Source organism: Nuphar pumila, chromosome 15 (assembly GCF_984573655.1).
Source record: "Nuphar pumila chromosome 15, dmNupPumi1.hap1.1, whole genome shotgun sequence".
Taxonomy (NCBI): Eukaryota; Viridiplantae; Streptophyta; class Magnoliopsida; order Nymphaeales; family Nymphaeaceae; genus Nuphar; species Nuphar pumila.
The window spans coordinates 88,432,328-88,445,100 of NC_143263.1; the positions used below are offsets into that span (position 1 = coordinate 88,432,328).

Here is a 12,773-nt window from a genome sequence, read left to right on the forward strand (position 1 = left end):
GTTTATTTTAAATTGATGTATTAGAACTATTATATCTTATTTTGAAGTGAGATAGTCTGTTTGCTTATATGCTAGATTTGAATCCATGGTTCGTGGAATTGAATTCTGCAACCAAGAAAGACGTCTTTGACCATCCTAAAAAAAATCATTCGGAATCTTGCCGTGCACCGTGGCATGTTTGGGCGGGTTCATGGTCTGGTCCAAACTGGCACCACCAAGTAGAGGAGCCCAGAAGCAGCTCGCCACCGATCCTTGAACCCAAGCATTGACTAAGCTTATGCTGGCCATTATTTAGCTATCAGATCTCTCCTTCTCTTTCCTGAATTTGCTTTAGAAATATGAAGTCAAAGGCATCGTTTCGGGGAAGTGAGTGAGATTGAAGGTCTATCCACAGCATCATCGGATTACGTGCTACCAAAGGACAAAGAGGAAGGGACTGCTTCCACAAATTACAGAGGCACCAAATTGTTTGCTTCTCACGCTATTAAAAAACCAATTACTTCAAGTTATATAATGAACTTCCACGGAAACAGGCCATTATCATGGAGTCAGAAAATAGCGGTAAGAGAGAGAGAGATCCGTTCACATGTTCTATGACGAAAATAGCCCTATATCCTATTTTGCTGTGATTCAATTTGTCAAGGGAAATGTCTCTGGTTGTATTCAGCAAATTCTCAAGAAAAAAGGTTTTAAAAAAATACTAAACAAACATGTCTTGAAGATAAATGGTACTTCCAAAAATATTGTAACTTTATTGGGATATTCCATACTTTTAGAAACATGTTATTCTCAAAATATTGCTGATATTCCTCACTGTGATTGAAAATCATTTAAATTTTGAACTCCAAAAAGCATTTTAGAACTCCAAAAAGCATTTCCTTGTAAATCGAAGACACTGAATTATTGAGTTAGATTCAAGCTTTATGGAGTCAGTCTAACCACATACATGTGTGTTCAAAATACAGTTTGTTTGCAAGGATATGTTTTTTAGTCATCAAATTTTAGGACATTATGAGCCATTCATTTTTTAAGTGCTTGAAAAATTTGCTTATATCGTGATCACATAATTTAAAACTCATTTTTTTATTAAACAAACCTTGTATATCACATCGATATGGTCCAATCTTCAAAAAAAAAAAAATGAAAAGAAAGCCATTTATACTCAATAATTTGGTGCCTTTAGTAACACCCAATATTAACCTTTTATATTTATACATATTTCTTAATTTTATATGTATGGACTTTTATATGTACCGATATTTATCAAGATTTTCTTAATAAAAACTAGATTTTGCAGAAAATACCATTTGAACATGGATGCACCCAATTGGCTTGGAAGAAGTCAGGATATTGCATTACAGTCCACAATTTAATATCTCAGAATATCTCATTTATCTGGAGGATTTAACCAACCTTATTGGGTAACTAATAATCGTTGCTCCCCTGACCAAAATGTACTCGTCAAAGCCTATGGGCAATTTTGTAATTTCATAGTTCCAGACGCAGCTGCTCATCTTCGACCGGAACCCCATTATCTGACTAAAGAAACCCAGGCGGCTAAAAAGAATCACCCGGAAATGACGAAAAAATCCCTGAAACGAAGCTTCTTGGATGGGAAGCAGATCAGGTCACGCTTAAAATGAGCGTTTTTGCTCATGCTGACATCATTTATCTGGGAGGATTTAATCAATCTTGTTGGGTGTAATTAGGGATAACGACACTAATAATCGTTTTCCCCTAACCAAAATGTACTCGTCAAAGCCTATGGGCAATTTTGTAATTTCATAGTTCCAGACGCATCTGCTCATCTTCGACCGTAACCCGATTATCTGACTAAAGAAACCAAAGTGCCCAAAAAAAATCACCAGGAAATGACGAAAAAATCCCTGAAATGAAGCTTCTTGGATGATGGAGAAGCGGAATAAATAAAAATTCCGTTCCATATTTTCGAGTCAACAGTCAACCTCATCATCCACGTCCATCCACACTAAATAAGGGACAACTTTGTCAACTAAACCACGAAAAGAAGAATAATCAAACTAATTATATATTAACAAAAATAAAAGTGGTTAATTAATATAAAGCCATAAAAGGAGAAAGGAGGGAAGGGGGCGACCCTCGTTTATTACAACCACTCTCCCTGCGACTTGTGCTCCTCGTTTGCAGCCTCCTCTCGGCTTAATGGGGTCGCCGGTAACCCTTTCCCTCCTCGCCACCTTCTTCCTCCTCCTGACCATTTTCCGGCCATCGTCATCTGAAGAATTCAAAAATTACTCTTTTCCAAACTTTAACCAGTCGTATTTATCGACATCGATGTTCAAGTTCGAAAACAATGCGACGATCAGCCAAGGAGCCCTCCAGATCACGCCGGATACCAGCAACCAGAACTTCAGCATCGCTAACCAGTCCGGCCGGGTCCTCTTGAACAGCAAATTCATGCTCTTCGAGAACCCGGCCGGCTCCGGCAAGCTTGCATCCTTCCACACGTCCTTCCTATTCAACATATACCGCCGCGACGATGTCAGCATCGGCGCAGGCCTCGCCTTTGTTGTCGTACCGGACCTCAACATCCCGGCGAACAGCGAGGGCCAGTACATCGGCCTAACCAATTCCACTACCGATGGAAACCCCGCCAACAAGCTGCTAGCGGTCGAGTTTGATACCATCAAGGAAGAATTCGATCCCGATGATAACCATATCGGGATCGACATCAACAGCGTCCGATCGAAGGTAAACTTCTCGCTCTCGAGGATCGGCATGGAGCTTTCCCCGCTCTCCCCGAAGCAGTACTTGGCGTGGATCGACTACAATGGATCCGGCAAACTACTCAACGTGTACATAGCCAACAAAGGCGAGGTAAAGCCCGCGAACAGCGTCATCACCTACCCGGTGGATACGTCGGAGATCTTGAGCCAGTATTCGTACTTCGGGTTCGCGGCATCCACCGGAAAGCAAGCGCAACTGAATTGCATACTGCAATGGAACCTGACGGTGGAGGACCTGGTGAAGGAGGAGGAGAAGCACTTTTCGTGGAAGACGGTGGTGTTCGCGATCGTGGTGCCTTCGCTGATTGCGGCCGCGGTGGCGGGTGCGACGGTGGGGTGGTTCATTTGGTATCGCCGGAAGACAATGGAGGACGCCAACATGGTGGGCGCGCTCAAGAGCCTCCCGGGGACGCCGAGGGAGTTCAAGTTCAACGAGCTGAAGAAGGCCACCAACAACTTCGACGAGAGGATGAAGCTGGGTGAGGGAGGGTTCGGCGTTGTCTATATGGGGACGCTGCCCGACGACGGCACGTTGGTCGCGGTGAAGAAGTTCTCGAGGGAGTCGATGAAGGGAAAGGACGACTTCCTGGCGGAGCTCACCATCATCAATCGCCTGCGCCACAAGAACCTTGTCCGCCTGATTGGTGAGTGACTCCTGTTTACCTCCCCCTTTCTTCTCAGATTAGATTAGATTAGATTAGATTAGATCGGGTTTCTTTCTCATTCTTTCAAAAATGAACTTGGCCCGAGCCATCCTTGGGCTTCATCCGGCTGGCTGAGCTTGGTCTACTTGACCGGTTCAAATTAAGTAGGTGAACCTGTATAGTCGGCCTAGATTAGGCTCAGTTCATCTCGAATCATCAGATAACGACCTTCAATTGGCCGTCTCGGATCGGTAAAATCTGACAAGGAAAATATAAGGTTTGAATTGTCGTCTCAGGTCGGTTCGTTGGTCCTGGTCATTGAAACACAAATTAAATGACGTAATCACAGCGATTCATTGACCAATATCGAGCTTGGTTAATCAGCCGATTCTTTCATATTACATAACGACAACAATTAGGGGACCCGGTAGACCAAGATTTGTTTCAAGTGGGCTCGAATTCTTTGAACTATTCCTTTTCAACAACTTTGATTAATGCATTTTGAACTGTTGATAATGGGCCATCTAAAGAGAAATAATCTTACATCATATATCCCCACATGTTTGTACTCATCGAATATCAAGTATAGGTTACTGTATAAATGCAGCTATGACGTTTATAATATAATTCACTAAATACTACCAACGACAGCTCCGCTTGTCAGGTAGGAGTAGCTAGTGCACCGTCACCTTGTGTTGGGAAGTTGCAGGTTCAAAACCCAATGGTATAGTTGTATAAACCCCAGCTTGCTTTAAAAAAAAAAACAAAAATAATAACTCACTAAATATTGACTTTTTGTTTTCTCTTTATAAATGTTTAGGTTGGTGCCACAGAAAGGGAACACTGCTCATAGTGTACGAATTCATGACCAATGGGAGTCTAGACAGGCACCTCTTCGAGTCAAGTGAGAAGACACTGAGTTGGGAGCGACGATACAACATAGTCTCTGGTGTTGTATCTGCACTTCACTACCTCCACAATGAGTACGATAACCGTGTGGTGCACAGAGACCTCAAGGCTAGCAACATTCTGCTTGATTCTGACTTCAACGCCCGGCTAGGCGATTTCGGGCTTGCACGTGTCCTTGAGGACGAGAAGACATCCTACGCTGAGATTGGAGGCGTCCACGGAACGATGGGCTACATTGCTCCTGAATGTTTCCATATTGGTAAGGCCACAGCCGAGTCCGATGTGTTCGGGTTTGGTGCAGTTGTGCTCGAAGTCGTCTGCGGCCGCAGTTTGAGATCTGCGTCCATTGGGTTCCTGGTGGACTATGTCTGGACTTTGTACAGGGAAGGAAGGATTCTTGAAGCAGTAGATGAGAAGCTGGGGGAGAATTATGACCAGCAAGATGCAGTGAGGCTCCTTCTCTTAGGACTTGCTTGTTCTCATCCTAATCCTAGTGACAGGCCTAAAACCGCAGCCATAACTCAGATCATATCCCGATCGGTTGAGCCACCAAGAGTGCCACCCTTCAGGCCACCTTTCATATGGCACATGGACACAAGCAATGACTGCTCATCCGTAGATACAACTTCCTCCAGCTACAACTATGGCTCAGTTGGTTGGACTCCCATGACTCAAAGTAGAGAGAGCCATCTCTCCAACAGTTCCTCTATTGTTTGATGGATTATTATTGCTGAAAGAGAAGAAGGAATTAATAGCAACCATGTAGGCCACTGGGTAAGGTTAGAAGTTTAATTGCTTCCATAATTTATATTCTTTTAGGGCATGGAAAAGATGAGAGAGATTCTTTTGATTGCCTTGTTACTTTTTTCTGTAGGAAATTTGGTGTTTGTCAATTAGTTTGTCTCCTTTGATGGCTTGACCGTGAGTGTAACATAACTGTGGAGGGATAAGATTCAAAGGACAGCACAGTTTAGAAAACGATTGGCACGCCTTATTTGGGGGATCCTGTAAAAATGTGTGATAGGGAAATGCCCCTGATTGTTTTTGTTTGTTTTGAGTCAAAAGACATCGATTCCTAGCAAATTCACAATAGTGAATGCAATTGCAGGGTTGGATTTTAAAAAAAAATGCTGAATATGTGTAACGACCCGAACCGAGATCTCTCGAATTCAGGTTATTGGGCAACACTTCTAAGAGAGAAATTATTAAAATAATCTCAAAACTAAGCCATTTTTTTTATACACTTATCGTAATAAAGTCTCATTAATGCTATAAAATTCAACATAACAATCGGTCCATTGATTTAACACTGCTACTAATCATCCATGTCCATCAAATAAAAGATTCAAATTATACATATAGAATAAAGATGAAAAAGTAAAACAAAGTACTTCAAATCACCCGTAGTCGAATACGAGTCCACAAGTTACGTCCTCTTTGCCACAACGCTTCTCGATCCTACAACAGTAACCAAACAAGAGCGAGTCTAAAACTTAGTATGATTCAATTTACAAATATAAAACATGACTGTTACAACCGTAGTAAGTTCTAAGCTCCTAGTTCGAGTTTAGTTATTGAACTAGCACATATATTGCTTACACATTTTATCCTCCTTTATATATTTTTTCATACCTTTCCTAAGATCATTCTTTATTTTTAGAGTAAACATTTTCTAATATCATCCTCTAAGCTAATCGACTATTTCGAAAATAGCTTTTTGGAGCATAGCAACCCATGTAAACAACTTAAGAGTGTACAGTATTGGCAAGACATGAATCACTTCACAAACAACATAGTCCAAATAGGTCCAAACTATGAACTTCCAATCACTGCAACTTTGCTCACCGATTGCAAGCTGGATAACCCAATATGCCCATCGGTAGCTAGCTGAAGAGCCCAGAGAGCTATACGTATCCTAAGGTGTCCAAGGAGCTATACTTGCTCTTAAGGTTTGTGGTTCATGCTACTTCTTATATATGTTTAATGAACAATATTTTCACCCACAAGGGCGACCTAAGAATTCCTTAAGATCATAGGCATGAATGAAGTACACAACTCTAACAAAGCCCTAGACCATGACCTCCCTAGTAGAGTTTATTTGCCTCTCTCTATGTTATTACCTTAGGTATATTATTTATTTTCTTTCTCAGTATTAGTGTATTATACAATTTTAAATATATGCTCACTAACTAATATTTAGCATATAATCACATAGGCATGCTATAATTCTAAGGATAACAATCCATCACAGAGATACATTATCAATTAATCATGTCACGACACTTACAATACTCCTTCCCAAGTATAAGCATGATATTTCCAAAATAAATCATATTCTGAAAAACCTGAAACTCTATTTTTTCAAAGACTAGCATTCCTTTTCATTTTCTGCATCATATTACATGTATCCAACCACTATCCTCATTTTTACAACAAGCACATTTATGATATAAGTTATATCATCAACTAATATTATGACTTGATCAAGTATTAAGATAAACATGTAATATGTATCACAATCCATATGCATCTTATAGAAAGCATAAGAAATATAGATTCATAATCATGCAATTCAGTCGATCTATTCATATACATGAAATAATCAACATACTTCTAAAGCACATAGAATCATATAACAAGATGCATTTATGAACAAGCATGTATCTTATTTATCTATAAAATTATTTGCAAATATTCTCTTACTTAGAGTCTAATAATTGATACCTTACCCTATAGTCGAATCTCTCGTGACCATCAGATCTGTCCATTACACAAAGATTCACTGAATTTATCAAACTAATATTAATTTCTTTCAATTTGAAACCAAACTACTTTTCCAAAAGATGGTTTGTTAGACCTCATTTTTCATGTTGTGTTTGACCATGAAAACATGACAGACAAATCCCTCTCTATTGTAGTTCTAATACACTAAACCTTACACAATTCTGAATTCAAAGTGAAGTGTTATGCCTATTTTACCGAAGTAGGTAGAACAAGGAAAAAATGTTTATTTCACCTTTCAAGCTGGTCTAAATCCAGATAATAGGATTCACGAAGGATCCAACCAACCCTTTTGATCTGATTATCAATTTTGAATCATAACTGACTCGATCTGTATCCTACAGATCAAACCCAAAAGAGGTATATGCATAATCTATTTGCAATCTTTGATTAAATAAACCAAATTGGCATGTTGGTTAGAGGTAGTTCCCTTCTTATGAGAGATTGGGGGTTCAAATCCTAATCCCACCCTCTCATATAGATTTAAGCAAACTTGATTTAGATCTAGTCTAGTCTGTCAAGTTCAATCCGAGTTTTGTACCAAATGGACTCAAGCCTGATTTAGTTTGGATTTGATCTGAACTGGATCCAAACTTGATCCATTCTAGATTTGGTCCAACTGGATCAAAACCTAATCCGGTTCATGTTAGAAAACCGAGTCATTGTCTCGGTTTTCTCTCTCTATATAAATAATTAAATAAATAAACAATATATATAGATAATTATTTTCTAATGATACTCGGTTCAGTACTCACCCAGACCGAGTTGGTCTGGGTGCGGACCCACTTGACCCAATCTGGGTTGCATCCAGACCGAGGTCTTGGCCAACTCAGTCTAGTTCAGACTCAGACCGAGTCGGTCTAGGGTCTTCACAGATTGAGACACAGAGAGAATCTCTCTCTCTCTCTCTCTCTTATATTTTACCATACTCGGTCTAGGTCCACCTAGACTGAGTCGATCTGCCTATTGGTGACCAAAAATGAGAGAGCATCAGACCAGGCTCAGTCTGGTTTAGATCGAGTTAGTTTGATCTCAACTTTTCCTGGTCGAGACAAAGGGTGTTAGCTCTATGTCTTGCCTCAATCTTGAAACTAGACCTAGTCGATCTATTAGTAGACCAAGACAAAGAGCAGTTGCTCTCTGTCTCACTCCATATTTGACTAGACTTGGTCTAGGTGAACCCAAACTAAGTCGGCCTATCCGTGTACCGAGTCAGAGAGTAGAAGCTCTCTGTCTCGCCCAAACCCTGACCAGACTCATTCTGGTTTCATCCCAGACAGAGTCAACCTATTAATGGGCTGAGACAGAGAGCTTTTACTCTCTTGTCTCACCACCGATTTGACCAGACTTGGTCTGATAGAGTGATTGCTCTTTGTCACTCCACCTGTTTGACCGAGTATTTGCCCTTGAAAAGCTAGGGATAAAGAACATCCATTCTCTATCCTGCACACCAGTCCAGACTCGGTCTGGTTCAGACTGAGTCGGTCTGATTGCTAACTCCGACGGACCGAGATAGATAGTGTTTGCTTCCTGTCTTGCCCCTAATCTTACCAAACTCGGTTTGGTTAATTCAGACCGAGTCAATCATGCTGCTTGATTAAAAAATACCGAGACAGAGGGTGGCACCCTTTGTCCTGTTTGACTGAGCAACGTCGGCAACCTCATGGTTGTTGGCGGTTGAGACAAAGACACTTCTTCTGTCTCTTGCTTTCTCTCTCTCATTCTTTTTCTAAACGAAACTTAAAAAAAATGCAGGGGAGGGCTTACCTTTCGTCTGTCAGCGGTCAACCTCTCTCTTTATCTCGTGTTTACTCTCTCCTTCTTCCTCCCTCTCTTTCTCTTTTTCACAGAAGTACGAAGGGTAAGAGGCTTGTGGGCCTCTTATATAGAGGCCCACCTGTGACCCTCCTCCCATCCATTGATGGGGGCCCTCTCCACCTCCCCACCACTGCATGCGTGGGGGAGAGGGAGAGGCTCCCTCTTAAATTTTATTTAAGTAGGGGCCTCCCCCACTTCCCACCATCAAAACGTGGGTGAAAAGGGGGAACTCCCCTCCCTAACTCAGCTGAGCCCACCTGACCAACTGAGCTAGGTTTTACAATATACCTAGTTCACATGATAGTTCTCACATTCTAGTGGCCACTAATTAAGATAATTAGATGAAAATAAGCCTCTTTTTTTTACTTTTTGATTTTTTATTATTCAAACAATATGGGAAATACATGGTTTGCTTCATAAGAAATAAGTCTTAAAGGGTTTCAAATGGCTTACAATGTGACAATACTTCACGACTCAATGTGCTTACATTGAATCCATACTGCCTTTCACATACAATTTTCTAGCTCTCTCTCCCTCTCCCTCTCTCTATATATGTGTGGTTTAATGTCCCTAAGGAGTATCTAGATTAAGGCCTTCTCATGGAAAATGGGTTGTCGCGCCACATAGCAGTATCTTTGACAAAAGATAGCATATTTTTCGATTGATTTGACTAACGACGAAGTCTACTATGAGGGGTTTGCCATCGATGAGAGACTTTTGAAAATGTAAATATTAATTACTTGAAAATTATTGGCTCAACTAGGATGACAAGCGTGACTCACTACACCTATTCTTTTTTATTTATTTGATCTAATCTTTGTTTTTTTCTCTCTAAAAAATTTGGATTCTCACCGTATAAAGGAAGACCACAACAAAAGACAAATAAGGCCATGGCCTACACTACACTTGCCTACCATTTTAAATCTTCAATTTTGAAGCCGCCTCCTTTGAATATTATTGCTCAACAATGGAATATTACGTCTCTTTTAAGGCTTACATGTCAAAGGCTAACTGTTTCCAAACATCCCACGTGAACCGTCATTCATAAAAATCAGAAAAGTCGAAAAGTTGCATAATTAAATACTAGTGTGCACTAGGATCCACTGCCTAGGCCATCGAATTAGAGATCTGTTCAGCAGCTACTATTAGGTGTCGCTTGCTTTTCTCTAAAGTAAATAATTAATTTCTGAAAGAAATAAAGTAAATATTTATCAGGCATGTGCTCTTTTCGTGGTGTATACTGTTATTCTTTTTACTATTTTAATGGCGATAATAGATGTGATGTACATGATTTGTTTAGTTGCAAATAACTTTCGGTGATTCCATTGTGATAATATAAGTACGTTTTTGAAGGGATTAAGAAATCCAAGGTGAAAAATCTTTTATAGTTTTAATATTTAAACAATCATATTTTTATCGAAAAGACCATTCTGAGTATATTTGTGCCGATCTTATTTTAAAAAAGAATAATCACGCATTGAAAAACAGGTGCTTTCATGCCCTGTGAACGCCTACATTATATATATATATATATATATATATATATATATATATATATATAGTAATGGGTAGGTGCTAAATGAGTTTTTCAGGTTTTTTTTTTTTTTTAAATTTTGACTGTATAGATGTTATCTATATATAGGGATCAACACTTGAATTGTTCGATTCTAACATGTCGGTGGGTTTTTATAAGGTTCAAAAAATCAATGGTCCAAAATCTTTATAAAATTTTGAAGCTCCAAATATCATTTTTAAATCGAAAACACATGATCTAGGTGTAGATTCCTCGTAAATCGACCATGCCTCACACATTTATGTGGTCGAAACGGCGAAAAACACCAAAAGGGTAGAAAACCGCATTTAGCATGTATCAATTTCGTAACTACTCGTGTGTGTGTATATATATATATATATAACACAAACTCATGTATGTATTGTGGTCGCTATCCATAACCCCAGGATCTATGCTGCGATACATCTGAGTGGTTTGGAAAGTAAAGAAAAAATAGGGTTAACCTAGTTAAATCATGCAGAACCGTTTTGGGTTCGACAAGCGGTTTAAATGCGAGTTTCAATTCAGATCTTAAAAAGATCTAATCCAGGACTTCTAGAGGGATTTAGGTTCATGTGTTAGGGTTTGATATAGGTGCTAGGGGTCAGAGAAGTTAGATTGAGTGATTGGAGAGACTAATGGGGTCAAACATGCAAAAATACATGTTTTGCCTAATCAACAAGGTGCAATTTTCGTATTTCGGATCTCAGACATGGGTAGGTAAGGCTAAAATCAATTCTAGGAGTTGTATAACACGTCTAGTGAGGTTTTTAAATGAGTCTACACATTAAAGTATGGTCAGGGTATATGCAGGCAATTAGAAGAGGCAAAATAGCCCATATTATGGGACTGCACTGCTATTTCATATGCAGTCTTGGTGTATACGGTTTAGGCAACTTTAGGAAAGGTTAGCGACTGGTCCTAAGATATTATAGTGGTCCAAGAAGTGGATAAATACTTTGAACGAAGCTGAAAGGATGACTGATAAACAAAACTACGATCAATAAAGTTTTAATGTTAGCTTCATCATGGAAGGATGTTCTTTGCTAAATGACTTGGGCCCTTGAAAGGGATGCCAATGGAAGTGGGGAGACGTTTCATGTTGGTTTCTTGGTTCATGCCCCTATGTGGACTCCATCGGGTGTCCCTCCTTGGTTCTGGCACACACATGTGTTCGACTTTTTTTTCTTCTGGTATGAACACATGTCCATTGACTTTTTCACATATGAGGAGGACACATCAACTACCACATGAGTCTCTTGGTTCTTACCTAGGTTTGAACGACCTTCACTGCCTGTTGAGAAAGGCGTGTGAATCTCAAAGATCAAATTTGCACCATCTTTTAAAATTCAGACCTTAACAGACCACCATGCTCCGCACCACTTTATCGATAAAGTGAAGATAATGACCCTCTATATTGCCTCCCCACCTAGTCCAAAGATCTTTATTTGCACATTCTGATAACAAACTATGGCACTACTTGTAATGAGCTTGGCTTGTTTGCTAGCTCGCGATCTATATGGGCAGAGTTTCAAGGTGATAGTAGAAACTCCCTCAAACAAATGACACACCTGATGATGATCTCCTCCGAGATAAAATACTACCTTCTGATATGTGGTACTCGATGTTCTAATAATAAAGATTATGCAGTTGAACCTCTTAAAGACTTATGCTCTTCAAGGAAGACGATGATGGTACCATCTTGAGTGACATACTTTATCTTATGTACCAAATAGTTCAGGCGGTCTCTTAGTCATTGGGTGGTTCAGAGACCGGGTTATCCCTAAGACATGGGAGTTGACCCTGCTACTACAGTATTTGGATGCTCTCTCTTTATAAGAGGACACTCTCTAGAAAAGAGCCCTCTATAGATTTTTACTCTCTCTAGAAAAGAGCTCTCTCTTTTTAGATTTTTTTCTGTTTCTTCGCGTCGATGAGTTCTACATGAGACGCTTTAGGTTGTGACCATAACAAACATAAGGACATGTCGAACACAACCTAGGAGCACCTCTACGCCTGCACTAAGCCACCTTTATCAGATTTTTGGTAGGTTTGCATGTTGTTCTCCATTTTAAGTTATATTTATTGAAATAACTATCATGTGTAGTGGGATTTTCCTTACCGTACATCTTTTTAAACGATACCGGGTTCTAGTAATTGGTTCACGCCCTCTAGGCCACCACAAGCTTGCTTCAGTGTTCACACGTGTATTCTAGTGTCTACTTCTTGATATTTGTGGTGAATTATGTATCATAGGGTCCTAGTCCTTGGTACACGCCCTCTAACCACCGTAAGCTTGATTTC

At 39.9% G+C, this 12,773-nt stretch overlaps 1 protein-coding gene across 1 annotated transcript; it reads left to right on the forward strand.

Annotated features, from left to right (window-relative positions):
- The first annotated feature begins 2,050 nt into the window (after window positions 1–2,050).
- On the forward strand, window positions 2,051–5,237 carry LOC149815924 (putative L-type lectin-domain containing receptor kinase S.5). The gene is made up of 2 exons (XM_089989789.1): window positions 2,051–3,409; window positions 4,230–5,237. The coding sequence occupies exons 1-2, from the start codon at window positions 2,182–2,184 to the stop codon at window positions 5,033–5,035; spliced, it is 2,034 nt and encodes a 677-aa protein (XP_089845915.1). The 5' UTR covers window positions 2,051–2,181; the 3' UTR covers window positions 5,036–5,237.
- Window positions 5,238–12,773: the final 7,536 nt, after the last annotated feature.